Source organism: Osmerus mordax, chromosome 8, assembly GCF_038355195.1.
Source record: "Osmerus mordax isolate fOsmMor3 chromosome 8, fOsmMor3.pri, whole genome shotgun sequence".
In the NCBI taxonomy this organism is placed as follows: Eukaryota; Metazoa; Chordata; class Actinopteri; order Osmeriformes; family Osmeridae; genus Osmerus; species Osmerus mordax.
Window position 1 is genome coordinate 1,984,474 of NC_090057.1, and position 20,894 is coordinate 2,005,367.

Below are 20,894 nucleotides of genomic sequence, written 5' to 3' on the forward strand. Positions count from 1 at the left end.
CCCTCTGTCTGGAACAAAACATCCTGCAGCCTGATACCTCTGGAGGAAGGGACTGTCAAGACCCAGGCTTTCAGCAGGCCCCGGCCTGGCCAGCGCTGAGAGAGACACGGGCTACTGCTGGGCGATATCCCATAGTTGTGAGCATTTCTTAAAGATATATTTTTGGGTCTATAACTGCCTGTATTATTTTATCGACAGAGATAGTTCATATGGAGAGGACATGAAATGTGGGAGAGAGAGAGAGAGGGAAAGACAAGTTGTGAGGATTTCTTTGTTGTTTTCTAGTGGTGTATCAGTTGCCCTTAAATGTGTTTTCTTGTCGTTTCTCTACAAAGCCTTAAGCAACGGTAATCTCACACAAGCCTGTTGCAGCATGTCTGGTTTCACTGGCTCCTCCATTAGATTTGAAACTGTAATGATATGGAACCACCACGGTATACTTACCACATAGTAATTGCTGAAAGCATTTACAAAAGGGCTCACCGAAAGAAGTATTGCGCAAACGCACATATGCACTCTCACAATCTACAGAGGGTATGTTGTGGCACTCAGCCAATGAGAGGGAGGGAGGAGGATTCTAAAAGCTAGGCAGGGGGAAGGTGGGCGACTGCATTAAACGGAAACAGCTGCTCGTGTGAACTCACCTCAAACTTTCCCTTCTTCTCTAGAGGCTCCACTTGGGCCTCGTTGGACTTGGCAGCCTGGCTCTTCGGGACGCCCTCTCCTTCCATTTCCTCTGCGATCATCACCGTCTCCCATTTCCCAAAGCTGCTAGCTGGGAACATGTCTGATCGCATGCTATCCCCAAAGTATGCCACCTGTAGGGCAGAACACAGAGAGGAATCACATTTAGTCATTTATCAGACGCTCTTATCCAGAGCGACTTACAGTAAGTACAGGGACATTCCCCCCGAGGCAAGTATGGTGAAGTGCCTTGCCCAAGGACACAATGTCATTTGGCACGGCCGGGAATCGAACTGGCAACCTTCAGATTACTAGCCCGCTTCCCTCACCGCTCAGCCACCTGACTCCCTATTTTAGCAAAGTTTCTCTCAGGGAGGAAAGTGAGAGGAGGGAATATATCAAAGATCAGATGCAGCCAGCAGATGTTTGTTTTTCCCCCAGATACACGACTGTCATCAATACACAATGTCAGTTACAACAGGAACACATTTGAATGTGTTCATGTGAAAAACAAGATAGAATACATGAACAAATAAAGAGGCAATAGCTGATTTACTGATTGTTATTGACACATAGGAAATCCTTAATTTCGTCCGCACTGATAAAATTATACAATATGCAACTTGGCTGAGTTCCTTTGCTCGCAGTATTCACATTCAATACTGCTGACATGTGTCTTACTAAGGTCCCTAAGGGAAAGCTAGACCAGACACGATGAGACTGCGAAACTCATCACTTCTCCTTCGACCATCACGTCTCTTTTGTACTCTATACGAATGGAAAGAAAAACAGGTTTGGACAGGCGTATTGCAAGACGGGCTTAGCTGGTTCAAAGTTAAAAGGCATCCTCACTCTGAAAAGCAATTCACAAAAGAATGTATGTGAAACAAAGTAAATAGATGAATTTACAAAACACAACGAGAGAAGGAAAGACTACAAATACAAATTACTCAGTCACATACCTCTCACAGCCTTGTATGGAATGTGAAAGGGGTGTTACACTGTGTGCATACAGTACCTGTGCACATGAGTGCGGAGGGAGGCGTCTCTAAACGAGACAGACCCCCAGAAAGAGAACGAGGTAGTCAGGGGGGGTGGGGGGCTCCTGGGCCCCTCAGGAACCCCTTCCACTCCTCAGACCATTTGCTGTATCTACGACTAGGCTCACAACCCCTAAACAAACAGGCAGGGCAGCCAGACTGGCCTGCTAGAGCTGGGAGGCTGGGAGTCTGGGAGTCTGGGAGGCTGGAAGGCTGGGAGGCTGGGAGTCTGGGAGGCTGGGAGGCTGGGAGGCTGGGAGTCTGGAAGGCTGGGAGTCTGGAAGGCTGGGAGGCTGGGAGGCTGGGAGTCTGGAAGGCTGGGAGGCTGGAAGGCTGGGAGTCTGGGAGTCTGGAAGGCTGGGAGTCTGGGAGTCTGGAAGGCTGGGAGGCTGGGAGTCTGGAAGGCTGGGAGGCTGGAAGGCTGGGAGTCTGGAAGGCTGGGAGTCTGGAAGGCTGGGAGGCTCGGAGGTGGGCCGGTGGGGATACAACGAGCTCCAGGCATCAGGTTTCCACCAGACTTTCCCAGAACTGGCCGTGACTTCAGGACAGCTCGAACCAAACTAGAAAGAACTGCTGGGGACTGCACTTCTTGTGCTTTCCAGACCCCCACTCCCTAAACTGCCAGAGGCTTCGGATCAGTATGATAAATATTTACAGGGCCAGGAATTCTAGCACAGTGGCAAATTATTATAGAGCAGCTTTCATGGGGCTGGAGACGGTATCATTAGGCTGACTTGGGACCAGACTGAGACGACTACAAAACAGACAAATTATCATTATTATTAATTGTCTGATTTCAGGCTACACTTAATCAACTTTAACCGTTGATGAAGCAGAACTCTAATTATAAAAATTAAAAAAATATCAAAAACCCTTCCCCCCCCGTTATTATCTACGTCCATCTTCCCCCTGGTAGAGCACCCCTCCCCCCGTCTGAGAGCCATGGCCTCCCTGTTATCTCTGCCTCACTCAGGCCAGCGATTAGGCCCCTGGGTAAACAGACCTGGAGTCAGGCCAGCCAGGGGCCAGGCCTTAATGACTTCTTTGTGCTCCGCTGTGTGGGGCCTGGGGTGCAGGGTCGAGGCAGGGGGGGAGGAGACAGGGGGGGAGGAGAGATAAGGACATAATCCACCTTAAATATCTAAGTTGACGACAGTAATGCCCCTGATATGCAGGTAATGAAACTGTCATGTTACGACTAACGTACAGCAAAGCCGTCTCAGTAGGTTGTGGATGGACTAACAAACTCACAATGACTCGTACAGGAAATGCAATATCATAAACTGATTTACTTGGCTGACAGAATGTTTTTAAAGTGACAATGTTTTTTCTGCTGCACTACAGGGGTACATATCCAACTTTATTAGACTCAAACCCCAGTTAACTAAGAAGTGCGATGTTATCTACACGTCTGAGCCGTGTCCTTGCTTGTATCTGGACCCGAGCAGAGAAAAGTCTGTAATCTGACTTGAATGCCTCCTATTCAGCCCACCTGTTGTAAGTCCTGTCAGGTGAAAGTGGAGAGCGGTCCAAAACACGGGGCCTCAGGTCACCCTGGAGGACTGCTTTTAAGCAGCGGCGCTAAGTGCAGGTTGTGCAGGTTGACACTACATTCCGCGAGAGCTTTCTGCACGTGGCCGGGGGAACAGAGGGGGCATTGAGCCCCAGGCCGGGGAGAGCGGGCTAGGGGTGAGGAGTGCGGGGCGGGGGCCCGGAACGTGGATGAGGATGGGCGGTCCTAGGAGCACCCAGGGCCGGCCATGCCCGAGACTGGGAGAGAGAGAGGCCTGTCCGGGCTGGAAATCCGTCCTTCCTGCAGGCTGTTCACTGGCTCCAGCTCCCGTTAGGGACTTTGTGTCCAGAGCCCCCTCAGCAGGCATCCAGCTGGTACGCCAGCCTCTGTCCACACTCCTGCCAAGGTCTGCAGGTGTTCAACGCCTTGCTCCTACCTCCCTCACATCAGTGTGAATCTCTCCCTGAGCTGGTTTATAGAGAAGCTCTGATCTACGAGTGCCTGTCAGGAGCTGAGGTCACTGTCAACCTGCCAGCCAGCCTGTAACATCCTGGTGGTCTGGGTTATTACAGATTCCTGTACTACACAGATTCCTGTCAGCGACACTTGCGAGTTTCCTCAACGGAACAGTCAGGCACATGTAAACGAGAATCGTCATTTCATTCTAACCACAATATAACAGTTTCTTCCCCCAGTGTTCAGTGCCACAGCTGGTGTGCGGGATCAGACCTACCGTGGGTTCAGGTTTCCCCGTCAGGCTCTTCAGCAGCTCGTGGAGGTGGGGCCAGTTGCCCTGGGAGTACCAGCCAGGCTTGTCCAGGGAGGGCAGGCCCTCACTCTCCTCCACGTCGCTCACTGTCGCGGGGCAGACAAGCGAACGCACAGTCACCACAGCTCACCTACACACCGCTAAATACATTACATTACATTTAGTCATTTAGCAGACGCTCTTATCCAGAGCGACTTACATTTACATTTAGTCATTTAGCAGACGCTCTTATCCAGAGCGACTTACAGTAAGTACAGGGACATTCCCCCGAGGCAAGTAGGGTGAAGTGCCTTGCCCTTGCCCGTGCCTTGCTTACTAGCCCGATTCCCTCACCGCTCAGCCACCTGACTCCCTATAAATACACGAGCAGACGTGACCACACGCCTCGGCACACCACCACACCTCGCCCCCCCCCCCCTCCCCCCCCCCCTCAGCTCAAGCATGGGACACAGAACGGGAGGGAATGGGTTCTAACGATGTGGATTACGTTCCACACCGCTGCTTAGTGGGATAAACTGTGTTATGGTATAGAAATGAGTGCTGGGGAAATGAGCATAATTATGGTCCCTTCCATTCTACTCATTTCCTAGGCAGATTTGATGCGGATTCTCTCTCTGCCTCAGTCCTGACTGGTAAAGATTACAGCAGCCATGACATCAGCGAAACCAGGAGAAAACACACCTGGTCCCATGGAGGGCAGAGGGGACTGGGAGGAGGGGTAGAAGGGCAGCTCTCCTCTTCTACCCCCCTGGGTGCTTCCCAGAGGCTCTGCCTGGACCGCTTCCTCTTCCAGCCCCCTTCTCCTCCTCTTCCAGCCCCCCTCTCACCTCCCAGCCCCCTTCTCCTCCCCTCCCAGCCCCCATCTGGGAGTCAGGTGGCTGAGCGGTGAGGGAGTCGGGCTAGTAATCTGAAGGTTGCCAGTTCGATTCCCAGCCGTGCAAAATGACGTTGTGTCCTTGGGCAAGGCACTTCACCCTACTTGCTTCGGGGGAATGTCCCTGTACTTACTGTAAGTCGCTCTGGATAAGAGCGTCTGATAAATGATAAATGACTAAAATGTAAATGTTCTCCTCCCCTCCCAGCCCCCATCCGGGAGTCCCCATCCGGGAGTCCCCTTCTCCTCCCCTCCAAGTCCCCTCTCCCAACCCCTCACCGCCAGCCTCCCTCTCCTCAGTGAAAAAACAGTGATTAATTGACTGTATAACTCTGAAGGCCACATGAAAGCTTGATCCAAATTTGAAATGAGGCTGGTGGAATCTCAATTGCACAACAAGCCGGATCATTACTCTCCCTGCAGACATGTCAGGGAGGGTCCAGTACATTCCACAGCACACATGACAAATATGACCAATTGCTTCAAATGTACTCTTGTACTCTGAGTGCTGTTCTGTACCCTGCTGCTGTTGCCAACTGCAACACAGGACAGCTCCTCTATACACCAGTGGAACAGGATAGCTCCTCTATACATCAGTGGAACAGGACAGCTCCTCTATACACCAGTGGAACAGGACAGCTCCTCTATACACCAGTGGAACAGGACAGCGCCTTCACCAGGGTCATGCTAAGGTTAAATAACCTACAAATATTGTGACAGAAGAAAGTGAAAAAGCACAGGCTGACACACACACACACACACAGTAACAGCTGTGAGGGCATGGTACGTAGAGAGACAGGGGAATGAGAGGTATGTGGTTTCTGCTGCAGTTCACGGGACACAGAACAGAAACACACTCCATCCGTACAAACACCAGGGCATCTATTAGCATGTCAGATCTGGTGGCGTTTTCCCAGTAAACCAAGTGAGGCTGTATGCGCTGGGTAAATATTTAGAGAGACCTGGCAACGCCTGAAAAATGGCTCTGTAGGTCCTGTTTAATAAGAGGTACGTCCTGATGGATGGACCGGCACTCCGTTTTAAAACTATTTAAAGAGACACTTTAAAACCCTCATCTCATCGGTCACAATCACAATCCACACACAATTTGTGACGTACAAGATAAAAAAGTGATATTGAAGTGAAATGCTGAGGCCAGTGTGGTGCCTCTACAGCTGAGAGTTAACGTTTGTGAGGGCCTTTCTGCCAGCGTGGCTCGGCTCAGAGAGGAATATTTGAGTGACTGGATCATTGTGCTTCACACATAATGCATCTCTCCTGTGTTATCCCTGGCTGTAGGAGAGAGAGATAAACAGACAGACAGAAGAAGAGGGTGAGAGAGATACATAGAAAGAGCAAGTGAGGGGCAGAGAAAGAGTGAGACAAAGAGACAGAGTAAGGGAGACAATGAGAGAGAGAGCTAGAGAGACAGAGACAGGAGCGAGAGCTAGAGAGTGAGAGAGAAATAGAGAGTGAGAGAGCTAGAGAGAGAGACATAGACAGTAGAGAGAGAGAGACAGAGAGAGAGAGACAGAGAGTGAGAGAGAAAGAGAGAGCTAGAGAGAGACAGAGACAGGAGAGAGAGCGCTAGATAGTGAGACAGAGAGAGAGAGCTAGAGAGTGAGACAGAGACAGAAGAGAGAGAGACAGAGAGCTGGAGAGTTAGAGAGCTAGAGAGAGAGAACTAGAGAGAGAGAACTAGAGAGAGAGAACTAGAGAGAGAGAGCTAGAGAGAGAGAACTAGAGAGAGAGAACTAGAGAGAGAGAGCTAGAGAGAGAGAGAGACAGAGAGCTAGAGAGTGTGAGAGTTAGAGAGAGAGACAGAGAGCTAGAGAGAGAGAGAGAGAGCTAGAGAGAGAGACAGAGAGCTAGAGAGTGTGAGAGTTAGAGAGAGAGACAGAGAGCTAGAGAGAGAGAGCTAGAGAGAGCTAGAGAGCTAGAGAGAGAGAGAAAGCTAGAGAGAGAGAGAGCTAGAGAGAGAGACAGACACAGGAGAGAGAGACAGAGAGCTATAGAGTGTGAGAGTTAGAGAGAGAGAGATAGAGAGAGAGAGTCCAGCTGAAGCAGCATTCCTCAGCAGCAGCAGTTCAGCTCCCCTTACAGAGCACACGTCTACATGCAGCCCTGGGATCCCACACCAGCTGTGTGGGAAGATTGACAAGGATAAGGGTTGGATCAGATACCCACTGTGGATCACGGAGAATCAAACGCTATCGGCCAATAAGAACCTGGCTAGAATCTGCTTCCTGTGAAAGAAAGCAGTACTCTCACACCATGAGGTAGTGGCTGGGGTGAAGGTCTGTGTTATAGTGGTGGGGGCTAGGTGAGGGTCTGGGGTTTGAGAGGGAACTCTCTTTTATTATTTCTTAAAGGGAACCAATCTTCAGTAATCTCTAACCTGAGATTCCTAAGTAATCATTCCACTGGGGTGTTAAATATGCGGCTCTTCAGCTAATACTCTCTCTGGAGTATTCCACAGCTAATACTCTCTCTGGAGTATTAGCTGTGGAGAAGAGAGGAAGACCTGGGGGGGGACAACCCCACGCTGATATTATATTATATATTTTATCTTATATTTTATTGTATATTTAATTCTATTCTAAGCCCACTTAGTACTGCTAGTTTATGTACCCTTAGTATAGTTAGTCCACATATTTAAATTTTAGGTATATGTTTATTGTATGCACCTTCCTGCCAAAGCAAATTCCTTGTCTGTGCAAACTTTCATGGCGAATAAATTCCATTCTGATTCTGATTCTGATGCTGGTCTGGGCAGTGGGACGGCACAGCGGGCAGAGACTCACCCAGGGTCCGGAAAGCTCTCTGCTGGGGCACCAAGGAAAAGAAGCCTGGCTTCAAGGCGTTGGTGATGATGACGTCAAACAGCTCCTCAAAGTCCTTCCTGCAAGCAGAGCAGGAACAGAGCGCTCAGTACGGACGCAGCACCAGGCCTGGCACACACGGACATGGATCGTACATTACAAAACCATGGAAAATAATATTTCCATGGAACGGTTCTATGGAGAGTTGATGGGAAATGTTTCCATGATGTGGTGCACGTAAACAAAGAGATGGATGGGAATAGTCGGGGAACCATTCAAACATGTGGAGAGGAATGTAAACACATCAGGGCGAGCACAATTACAGAGATTGTAACACACTGTATCTGGTGATGAACTGGGAGCAGGGTAAGTCACACAGCAGCAGAGCTGGACCGGGCCTGGACCGGGGGCCTGGACCGGGGGCCTGGACCGGGGGCCTGGACCGGGGGCCTGGACCGGGCCTGGACCGGGCCTGGACCGGGGGCCTGGACCGGGCCTGGACCGGGGGCCTGGACCGGGGGCCTGGACCGGGCCTGGACCGGGCGCCAGGACCGGGGGCCTGGACCGGGCCTGGACCGGGGGCCTGGCTAAGACTGACATGTCTTTAGGACCTCTCACTGTGGCCTTATGTGGGTGGCAAGCCTATACTAGCCACAGCAAAACACAAATCAAGCATAGCATTGGGACTGGAAATGAGTAGAATAAAGGAGATCACAAACTAAGGAATTGTATGCTGTGGAATAAAATACTGGGGGAAAAAAAACAATAATACGGTTAAACCCAAGCAAAAAAACAAAAAAACAAAGTGGTTCTAGTCTTACATGCTGTATTCATTTCCGTGCAACATATGGGCTACAGCACTGTTTTGCTGCCCTGCGAGAAAGGCAAAGTAGGGAGGGCTAAAAATAACAATAAAAAGCAAACAGATGACGGCACACAGACTGTTTTGATCTCAACGTGCTGCCCGCCACGGCTAAAGAGGCACCTATTCCCACAGAGGGGTCTAGACCGAGGGTGTGTGGGTCTGGAATAGCCCTGGGCTTGTTGTGTGACTTCTAACAGCTCTCTGGCCTTGCCCTGCTAGGGACCTGCCTTCTGCCTGGAGGCCTGAAAGGTTGGGTAACTCTCCCGACTCTCTTGAGAGAAGCGTGGGGATAAGTAATCATGCTATTACTTGGAAATCAAGGATCACAACGCAACACCTTGCATTGAGGGCAAAGTGCAAGCGTGTTCTGGAAATTGTGGGAATTCACCCGAAGCTGGGTGAGCAGGAATCCGATTATCCTGCCTGAAGGATCAGGCTTTAAACTAAGCAACGTCAGCCGTCAGCTGAATCACAACCAGACCAACCAGCTCGACAGCAAAACATAATTTTCCCTAAACCAGTGAGCACAGGAAAACATTCTGATTTGTTCTGATGCAAATTCTTCTGCCGAGATTTTTTTGGCTTGAAATATTTTGCCTTGAATTTGAACAGCCTGAATTTGGTTCCATTTCAATTTCTGAAGCTTAAATTTTTTTCTTTAATTTCTCGGATCAGACAAACAGCTAACCTGAGTTTCTGAACCTTGAAGTTTTGGATTTTTTTAAATTATTTTTTTACATATTTTTTTAAATTCATATTTCAATTTTAAATATTTCCCTCACCCTCCCTCCCTCCCTCCCTCCCTCCCTCCCTCCCTCCCTCCCTCCCTCCCTCCCTCCCTCCCTCCCTCCCTCCCTCCCTCCCTCACCCTCCCTCCCTCACCCTCCCTACCTCACCCTCCCTACCTCCCTCTCTCTCCCTCTATTTAGCACAAACAGACACACAGCCAAGATTCTGCTCCACGTGGCAGCTGCCTGGGAGGTGACACATGTTGCGGTGTTAAAGGTCGCGGGTCTGGGTTCAGGGGTGAGTTCCACAGAAACCAAACCAGCATGGAGGAGCGGGGTGGAGAGGTGAAGGAACAACAGAATGGCCTGGCCGTGCTGTTTGACAGGAAATGAAGGGGGGGGCTGAGCCACAGTGATCCCTCGAGATGGAACTGGGATCCAGAACCAACAGTTCACTTTCAGCCCAGCTCCAACCCCCCCCCCCCCCGCCGCCCCCAACCCCCCCCCCGCCGCCCCCACCCCCACCTCCTCTCAGTTCCCAGCAATGGTGATACTGATGCTAGCGTCAATTGGATGTGTGTTGGCTATGAAACCAGTGAAGGTTTGGATGAAGATGGTCGTGAAGTCTTGTGTCTTCAGTGGGTAGAGTCAAAGGTTTGAATTACGGGTGGGATTGGGGGGGTTTGACCCCACTAATTGAGACTTGGACCCCCCCAAAAGAGGTAAAAACAACAGGTCGTTCTTACCTATATCGTTCTTACTTGTAATCGTGACCCCCACCCGATTGTCATTGTATCATTCGCACTCTGGGTAGAGTGTTGGTGGGTGTGTGTGCGTTTGGATCATGGGCAGGAAGACCACAATAGAGCAATTCAACACACTTCATTGCCCACCAGACCAAGTGTGTAAGACGGTTTAGGCAAGAATAATAAGCCTGAACCACACTGTGTACACTGAAGCAAGGAGCAGTGGTGCTACGTGGTCCAGTCCTCTGGGTTAGCCCACACAGCTGCTCAGTGACGAGCCTACGGAGAGCCTGTGGGGACAAACCAAACGCTGCACACATTCCATAGTGAGAGAGACCCTCCCTTGCGCTCCGAACGTCGGCTGGGCTAGTGGGAAACTGCTGCTGTCTGCACATTGGGAAGCTGAGGGTGAGTGTGTGGTGTGTGTTTGTGTGTGAAAACGGAATGTGAGGGCGGTGTGGAGTGGGAGTTGGCGTAGACAACAGTAGAAGCTGTTTCCATCCTGGTGAGTCTGGTCTTGTCCTGAGCAGAACCCTACACACTGACAGATCATAAATGCAGCTGGTCTGTGAGGTGGGATTTATGGCTGCGGTAAAAGCACACAGTGTCCTGCGGGGATAGTGTGTGGTCTGGTCTGGCCTAGTCTGGCATGGCTTGGTCTGGTCTTGGCCTGGGTTGGTCTGGTCGTGGTCTTGGCCTGGCCTAGCCTGGGTCTTGGTCTGGCCTGGTCTTGGTCTGGCCTTGTCTGGCCTGGCTTGGCCTGGTCTGGCCTGCTCTGGTCTGGTCTCCTTACCCCAGGACGTGATCACAGATGAGCCTGCAGTAGTCGCTGTGAGAGCTGGTGATGAGCAGGAGGACCTTGCCAGCGTTCTTCATGCAGCGGAGCCAGGTCTTGACGGCGTCGGAGCAGGGCTGCAGGTACCTGCCTGGGTCCCGCTTCACACTGGGGAAGTACGTCCCAGCATCCTCTGAGCACACGCACACACACACACACACACACACACACACACACACACACACACACACACACACACACACACAGACAACATACACAGTTAATATATTCTGTCAACAGATCTTCACACACAGATGGATGCTTTGACATCTCAGAAACCACATTTCCAATATAATCAAATAATCAAAATGTAATGATGTGGGCATGTGTGTCTTTCATGTGATAAGAAGGCTACATGGAGGAATTGTGCTGTGTCACATCCTGATCAACAGGGTCAAAAGACACACAGTGAACTCCCTTTCCTGCCCTCCCAGAACTGTTTGAAGTTTAGAGGCTTCCAGGCCAGCCAATGGTTTGCATTAAAACACCAGACCGTGCTAACAAGCAGCAGGCAGCACAGTCTTCGACCTTGACACACACACACACACACACAATGACTGGACTCACACATGGTGTACGTGTGTGTGAGCGTGTGTGAGTATTTGTGCGTGCGAGTGTGTGCGTGGCGATGCTCTGAACTAATGATGTAGAACACAGACGGACACATTTACATGTAGTCATTTAGCAGACGCTCTTATCCAGAGCGACTTAGAGTAAGTACAGGGACAATTCCCCCCGAGGCAAGTAGGGTGAAGTGCCTTGCCCAAGGACACAACGTCAATTGACACGGCCGGGAATCGAACTGGCAACCTTCAGATTACTAGCCAGACCCCCTCCCTAGCCATCTGTCTCCCTAGTCACACCCACTCGTTCAGTATAAAACCTCTGGCAGCCTGCTCAGGGGTGGATGAGGGGGGATCTCTGGGTCACGTTCCTCCCCACAGAGTCAGGGTGGCTGGGCAGCGTTCTGCTTCAAGCCCCCTGGCTGCTCGCTGGCACCACCTGCCTGCCTGCCTCTCTCTGCGCTTCAGCAGACACTGAGACACTGCAGAGCTAAATCTAGCCCACTCTGATCTGTGTTTAATAAGCAGACACAGTCAAAACATCTGTGTTGTCCTGGAGAGCTGCACCCAGCGGCACCATGAATAACAACAGGTATGTTTATTAGAACAGGAGGGAGGCTTCAAACAGCACAGCTACACAACTACCAATTAGCACATGGTTATTTATGAAAAGAGGAAACTATAAAAAAAAAAAACGTTGTCTGGGTGTTTTCATTATAGTGTTTTGTTACATTGGAACAGCATACTTGAGCCATTCGATTTCAAAAAGTCTAGACTTGGAGCAACACCCCCTCAGCTCTACGATCACACAGTGTTGGCTTGACAATCTGTCATATCGATGAGTGGTAGGGGCCATATTTTAATTAAACACTGACACGCTTACAACCTTATTAAAACAGGAAGTGGACCTCTATTTGCCCTGCAGCTGAAGAATGTTCCCAGTATGTGAGAAGTGGTGTGGAGTTTTTTCACGAGCAGGAGAAAAGGCGGGTGCAGATGAGTGGAGAGAAGTCATCGGACCAGGTGTTTAACCCAGGCACCGAGCAGGACGCCCGCTCACGGAGCATGCTGTGTGTGTGTGTGAGACAGAGAGACGGTGTGTGTGTGTGTGTGTGTGTGAGACAGAGAGACGGTGTGTGTGTGTGTGTGAGACAGAGAGACGGTGTGTGTGTGTGTGTGTGAGACAGAGAGACGGTGTGTGTGTGTGTGTGTGTGTGAGAGACAGTGTGAGAGAGTGTATGTGTAAGAGAATGTGTGAGAGAGAGACAAGAGTGGTTGTGCGTGAGAGTGTGTGTGTGAAAGAGTGTGTGTGTGAGTGTGTATGAGAGATGGTGTGTGTGTGTGTGTATGAGAGATGGTGTATGTGTGCCCGCAACAGAGAGAGAGAGAGAGAGAGAGAGAGAGAGAGAGAGAGAGAGAGAGAGAGAGAGAGAGAGAGAGAGAGAGAGAGAGAGAGAGAGAGAGAGAGAGAGAGAGCTGGACTACAGCAGAACAGACACCACCCACCCACTCATCTTGTACCCTTCTCCACCTATGACAGAAGGCTGGCCTCCCCAGAGGTCACAGGCTGCCAACCATCACATGGGTTATGCAACAATCACAAATTAGCTTCATTAGAGACCAAAAGTGTAAAGTCTATCTTTCACAAGTGAAATGCTGCCTGCTAGACTATCACAATAACTGAAGGTTGTCTAGATTTTCTGTCGTTTTTTATTTTTTTTAATAAAATTATTGGTCCCACATTTCAGTCGCTACGAAAGACTTGAACCTGCTGCCATCTTGTGGTACAAATACAGAGTTGCTTTTATAGGTGAACGAATACTTGGCTAGTGTACAGTAAGAACACTGCAGATAAAAGAGCAATCCCTCACTCTTACCAGAAGGGTGCGACAAAGCACAAAGAAAACAATCACAGATTCCTCCTGCATGATTCTGTACTTGGATATGACCACCAAGAAATCATACACTACAGTGTAAATCAACAGAACTTCAAACACGGTTGAACAAAGCATATTGAAACTTAACTACCGGCAGTAAAGGGTTAAAGGAGGCCTGGGACCATAACTTCACCAGTTTCCTCTGGAGTTTTCCCATCCAGTTAATGCGACCAGTAGGTCAGCCAGCTGGCTCCGGGTGGACCATGACACAGCCCAGGCCTTTCTCTCTCTCAGCTCCTGAGCAGCACGTCATATCGTACACCGACGGCCACTCAGATCTGCACTGGTACACTATATATGTGGACCCCTACAACATTAAACCTACAGGAGCTTTAATGACATCCCGTTCTAATTCCATGGGCATTCATATGGAGCTGTTCCGCCCTTGGTGCAGCTATAACAGAGAGGATAGGGAGTCAGGTGGCTGAGCGGTTAGGGAAGCGGGCTAGTAATCAGAAGGTTGCCAGTTCGATTCCCGGCCGTGCCAAATGACGTTGTGTCCTTGGGCAAGGTACTTCACCCTACTTGCCTCGGGGGAATGTCCCTGTACTTACTGTAAGTCGCTCTGGATAAGAGCGTCTGCTAAATGACTAAATGTAAGGATAGATTATGAGGAAATTACCACTTTAGTCCGTGAGTGAGTGATAGTATGTGCAAGTAGACAATATGTTGGGTGTGAATATGGAAGTGTAAGGCATGTCGTGAGCCTGGGGGCAGGTGGTCGCTCGAGGCAGGTCCTGCCTGGGACGATGCCCAGCATCTGGGATCTTCACCGCCAGCTCTCTCGCACATCAAAGCACTCTTTACAGGATGCACAAACAGTTGCAGTGCAGATTGGGGCAGAGTGCTGGACCGTTTCACAAACAGACACGCCACAAATGAGGGTAAAATGAGCTAAATGCACGTAGCTCATTTTTCTTATCATTTTTTTTCATCAGAGAGAAAGGCGTAGGCTGTCGAAACGCAAATAAACATTATGGATTCATGCTGTCGGCTTGACAACAGTTGACGACAGCAACATTACCTTGGGTATGTAAGTGGCATGAAGTGAATCGCAGGCTATAATCTATTGAGGGAAAAGTTCCGACCATCCAGACCAACTTTGCATTGTATGTTTTTCCTGAAGAAAATTTACTGCAGTGAGATCCACTGAGCAGACTTGCCGTTTATAAAAGACTGATTGCTATATTGAGCCTTTCTCTATCCTTTTGGTCAGTGTCAAACAGGGACAGGCTTAATTTGTGACCCATCGTCGCAGTAATGTTAAGCCTCGATAAAACCCAAGGCACCATCGTTTTTGCTGGTTTGTTTAATAGAGCAAGTTGGCACAGACATCTCTCCTAAAAGGTAAAACACATAGGCCTGCATTCTATTTGTGTCTGCCTAATTGAAGACTCATCACCATGCAGTATCCGTCAGTGTCTGGGTTTAAATAAGAACATACAAGGGGTTAAGATGTAAAAAGAAATAAAGAAGGCTCAACTAGAGACATTGGAGACTGGAGACTTTCCAGAATACGTGATTCAAAACAGCAGCAGTGTATCACAAGGTGACATGGCGTCTGTGACCATAACAACCTTTTGGCATGAAACACATCAGTGGTGGACAACAGACTCCTTTCAAAAATACATCAATTTCGATTCTATTTTGCTGATACGATAAAAAAAAAGGAATAACAAAAAATCTGCCTCAAAGAACAATGGCAGTTGGGATGGAAGGGATGGTGGTTTGGGACATGGATGAGCAGTTTGGTCTGTGAGACTCGACTCTAGATGCCTAGTCACTTTCCCCTAAAGGCAAACGTGTGGAAATTGCAATGTTATTATATAAAACCTAAGCTATATTTAGACAGGACATCTTTGGAAAAGAATTGGGCGGACCTATATTTGAGGATGTTATGTGAAGTGCATCCTATAATGAAACTGTTATAGGGTGAAAATGCATTGTGTCTTATGTGGCAAAATATTTTTTTAAGATAATACTCAAAATGATCTGAATAAAAAGCCTAAAATTCTGTTTCATGACTGCAGGAAACATGGGTTAGTCCTAGGACCTTTACACCACACTTTTGACTCATTTTTCCTATTATAAATCATTTCAGGCACCACATACGATATACGATAGCTATCCAATGTCTGTTTACTAAAGTTGCTGCTCCTACCAGCTGTAACCCACTAGGCTGGAAACTGCTGATGGAAGAACAATGCAATAAATAATGAAACTAAGTTTGTAAAGCCCTAAAGTAAAGGATGTGGAACCAGGTCCATCTTAACCACAGCAACTAAAAGTGTGGCACTGATGGTGATAAATGTTTCTCCAGCCTAAAGGTACAATCAGCGTGAACGATGCCTCCACATTTCTGGTGAGATACGCTCAGCCGTGCCCCAGGCAGACAGCTGCTTAAATCTACTGGATCTAAAGGAAGAGCAGAGACTGTAATCTGGATTTCCCAATGTGACAGACTGTTGATGTTTTGCAACATTTAACTACGGGTTAATTAAAAGTGATTTCAATGTGTTTTCAACAACCTGTAGTTCGCCATGGCAACCAGCTCATACTGTAGCTAAGTTTAGTGAACCTAGTTCACACCCCTCCCCTATAACAGTATGGGAGCCATAATAAAAACATTATAAGAAATGAGACAGACCACAGATGGAAACACAGAACTATATAGCAAGAATATGAGAAGATCAAATGTAACTCTGATAAACAAAAGTCTGCTTTCATCCAACATTAATAAACATTGCACAAAAGCAAGTGATTTACATCCCATTTCTGGGTTCCGAGCAGTGAGCTGTTCTGAGTGGGAATGAACATTTTGTGGTTGTAAAAACACGGCATGACATAGTAGTCAAAGAGAAATTTGGTGCTCATTTTGACAACTGAACCCAGCTGCAATTCCATAACCTAACAGTGCTCTATGTATCAACTTTAAGCAATTGTGACATTTTAGACAGATTCCAACTTTGAAGTCTCACACCCCTGCCTGGCCTCTTAATGGTTGCATGTTAGTAAAACACTGTACTGAGACCGAACACAAACACGCTAAATTACTGTTTCTGATCAGACACACGTGTACAGCCCTCCCTAGAAATCGTCTACCAAGTAACCTGGCAGACTTGTTCTAGAAGGGCCACCAACTGCTAGTATTTAATGGCCCTCTCTGTTCTATTTGGTTTTGTAAGCCATAAACGTTGACTGTTATTGTTGCATGCAAAACAGAGGCTTGGCTTATCTTTCAGTTAGCATGGCACAGATCAAAGAACAAAACTAAATCAGGATATCACGCGGAATGTCAGACATAACAGTGTTTGTTCCCACCCTTCGAAGGCCGATGCGTTGCCATGACGTGTTTCCACGGCTGCGCCCGTCACCGTCCTAGCCCGTTTCAAACGGGAACAGTTCGACTTAAACCCCTTCCCCCTGCCCTTCCTGCACACAGCAGCTGCATCATTTCAGTCAGGTGGCTGAGTGGTTAGGGAATCGGACTAGTAATCAGAAGGTTGCAGGTTCGATTCCCTTGGGCAAGGCCCTTCACCCGACTTGCCTCGAGGAGAATGTACCTGTACTTACTGTAAGTCGCTCTGGATAAGAGCGTCTGCTAAATGACTAAATGTTATTTCAGAGGGCCCTCTCACTGTAATCCATATAGCAGATAAGCCTTTAAAAGAAATAAGAGCGACAGGCTCCGAATCTGTCATCGTGAGTGAACATCGATTCACGCCGGCTGGGACTGAGAGGCTAGTGCAGTCTTGTAGTCTTGTCACTATCAGCTCAGCCACTGTCCTCCTCCTAGCCTGTTCCTGTTTATTTGACCGTCTCTTTACAGGGCGGTTGTGGCCCGCGCTGCGAATGTAAACCTAGACCCTTAAATAACCCTCGAGCACAACTTTCCAATGACGACTCCTTAAGGACCTGACCGTGTGCAGCGCGGATGACATCATGGTACAAGTTTAAGATGTCGCTGTGCAAAGCCGTGAAAACATGGAGACAGTTGCTATGACAACACGCGGCGGAGCATGACCATGCTTACTTTGAGCAGGTTGCAGATTAAACGCCTGCTTATGAGTCTTTATAAAGTGAACTAACACCGACCATCAAAGACCATAATTATGCAAATTCATGATTTGACAGGCATGCTCTGTAGAGTGTGCAACAACGACCAAACATCAACATCCAATGGCGTCCAAAAGGATGGGCTCCAGAGATATGGATGACCACCAAGCATTTCAAAAATGTTCTTGAGGACAACATGGTGACACTGGTGTCTGGAAGCGAAGCTTATCACTTGAGATGAGAAAGTTCAGAAGAAACACAGTTGGCTCATTGACGACTTTTTACAAAGATGTTGTTTTCGGCGCTCCCAGCACAGAGAAACACACACATAACAGTATCTGTGTATACACACATAACAGTATGTGTGTATACACACGGTTATATCAACATCTGACATGTAATCATGATATCAAAATATAAAAGAAAAAGGCAAACTTTGCAAAGGATATAGAGGCCACGTTTAAGCGTATGAATGGTCAAAGTTGTGGCAAGTTTGATGAGCACATACTGGTATTTTTGCATCTTAATACCATGTTTGAAATAAATTGGCTGGCATGAAGTAGTCCAAAATGGGATAAGCAGTACTGCCAACAAAACCAAGCGCACGTTAGCTGTTTACTGTCACAATTAAACATAACATTTCTTCAGCCGGCTCCTCCCAATCACTGTGTAAAATGGAGGCCACATTACCTGATACTTACAGGCAGCACTCTAAATGTGCCTTAAATCTTAATCGTGACAATAAAAGAAAAGTTATTCCTATGGAGACCATTCTAGACAGGCCAGTTTGTGTCGTTTCAGCGCAACACGATGGACACTTTGAAGTCTTTACAGTGATTACTTTAGGGGAAGGCTGGTTAACTAAGCCTAGCCACTGGTCATTACAGTACAGTTATAGAGCGCTAGCAGTAACAGAGAGCTGAGTCAGATCTCTCGGTCTCCTGTGGCCTCACCCACTATAGGTTTATTCCTGGAGCAATAAGCTCAATCCTTCTGAAGTGGGGGAGAGTGACTTCATGATCTCCACCTCAGCTGAGTAACCAAATCCTGCTACCTACTAAACAGCCAGGTCTGTCTCAGTTTCCCTGCCGTGTCACCTTTAACCCTTGTGTTCTCTTCGGGTCATTCTGACCCATCAGTCATTGTGACCCACCGTCGTATTGCAACAACTTTACCGCATACAAAAACCAAGTGAAGCATTTTCTTTTAACCGTTGGGCTGTCTCAGACCCCCCCACATTGTAAAGGTTAAAAGAAAATTATTTTTATTTGTTTTTGTATTGGGTAAAATTGGGTAAACACAACGATGGTTCGTTATGAACCTTTGGGTCATGTGACCCGAAGGCAGCACAAGGGTTAAGATACATACAAGTCGATCATCACAGATACTACATAGTCCCATGTGGGACCTTTATCTATTTATTTATTTCTTGCTGTCCCAGAAGTGAAGGACGTTGAGAGCAAAATTTCGTTTTCATGCGTCACCTATTTACCTTTTTGTTTTAAGCGGAGGCTGTGTCAACATCCATCTTTTGCTGTCCCCACAACTGTGCAGAAATAGCTGTTGGACACAAGAAGCACCCATTTTGGGGAACAGAGGGAACCTCAATGTTATCTTTAAATGTAATGTTCTCCACGCTTCAACTCTTTTCCAAACCTGTCCTCTCTTGCCAGATTCTTTATCTTGTCCCTGGATGCTTTACTCTGTCCATTCTTAAAACACTTACAGTTGACAACACAAGCCACCTTCCCATGGGAGTTACTCAAACTGCAAGAAATAATGTATTAATGCTATCATCTGCCAAATCACAAAGAACTGAAGGAAAAATACTTTGCATAGTACCACTTCCTTGTAGCAATAGGACTAACACGAAAAATGAGAAAGTTATCAAGATCATTTAGGGCCATCCAAACTAAGTATGGGAATAGTTATGAAGGCCCATTTAAGCCACTCTAATGACAATAATTGCACTTAATTCTGAACTAAAGTATGTGCACTTTTCCTACCTAGCTACGTTTTAAGCCATAGTAAACACTATCCATGAGAGAAGTTCTGCTCGTGACCTGGCCCCCATTCATTTGCTTGGAGAGACGTTTGCCAACTTTTTTTACCAGACCTCCTTCCAAACGTATTTGAGTGGCCCAAGGATTCTTCCCAGCCAACACCTAAAATAGAGAAGAAACCAAGAAAAACAAAAACACACTTGACCTGACTGAGACCAGAAGGGGAAATCCACCCGTAGCACCGCATGGTTAGGACGGGGGCATGCTGGAGGCTAGCAGGGATGCAAAGCACTGGTTTCAAAGCGATCTAAAGGGTGGCTCACCGGATACTTGTGTGTACCACGTAGGCTAAGGCCTTACCACATCGGCTTGGGTTCTCTGGCATCTCTTGCAGCCTGTCATCCCCTCTCTCTCCCTATATTTCCTGTCTCTCCCTACCATCACTATAAGGAAGAAATGCCCCAAAAATACCTCTTAAGGAAAAAAGCTACATCAATAAAATAGGACTGTAGACATTCTGACACAAGTTGAATGCCACAGCCATAAACAAAAATGAGAATATGGATCAAAACTAAGTTAGGAGGCAAGCAACCCAAACTGGACCAACTGTTTCAGTGTATGAAAGGTTATTCAAGCAGTCAGAAATACTATTCCTTTTTGCAAATACCTTTGTTTTTGTACTGTTCAGTACAGGTAAAATACTCCAGTGGAATGGGCATATAAACATACTGTGGTCCTATACGTTCTTTACTATTACACAAAATCCCAACAAAGATCTTCAAAGCTGCTTGCATCAACTTTCTTTTTGGTCAACCATAATTATTTAGAGTGGAGAGTAATTCGGTAAACATAGGAGCTTCTTCCAGAGAAAAAGAAAAGTAAAAAGGATCCTGGCTGCCCAGCATAGTGGTTTTGGCTTCCCACACCTTTCTCACCACAAACTTCAACACAAACACCAACTAAGGAGGGAGTGAGAGAAGCGATCGGACCTACAGCTGTCCCTCACAGAGCGCTTTGGCCTTGAGACATCCTGGACCTGGACTGGAGCAATCTGACCTAAAGAAAAGAGCGTAAAGAGAAGTGTAACCATAAAAACACTGGTACAGGTTTTAATATGACCATTAATCAAAGGTTTACTATGACCCTGACATGAGAACACATGGTAGGCTGGCTTCCACATGACAACAGGAACCTAAACCCAACAGGATACCAGTTTTCCCCAGATACCACTTTTATGACATGTTACTTCTTGTAAAACGACAGAAATAATCCTGTAAAACACTGATAAGCTTTAGCTATGCATTAACCTGGGCTAAATGCACAGCACTGCTAAAATAGGATAAGTGTATACATTCACAAGTACAAATTTCAAAGCGCTGTACTTTTCATTTGAGACTGTATGGATTACTTAAATAGTGTTGCAAATAACCTAGACCCAAGTCAGAATGTCGAAATGCAA

At 47.6% G+C, this 20,894-nt stretch overlaps 1 protein-coding gene across 1 annotated transcript in view; it reads right to left on the reverse strand.

The window, feature by feature from the left end:
- The window catches only part of nt5dc1 (5'-nucleotidase domain containing 1), a 35,457-nt gene that overhangs the window by 3,249 nt on the left and 11,314 nt on the right, over positions 1–20,894 (reverse strand). The window contains exons 7-10 of the mRNA XM_067241885.1: positions 10,835–11,009; positions 7,685–7,782; positions 3,971–4,092; positions 645–818 (exon numbers count right to left, since the gene is read on the reverse strand). Coding sequence (XP_067097986.1) covers positions 645–818; positions 3,971–4,092; positions 7,685–7,782; positions 10,835–11,009 — 569 coding nt within the window. The remainder of the gene's footprint in view (positions 1–644; positions 819–3,970; positions 4,093–7,684; positions 7,783–10,834; positions 11,010–20,894) is intronic.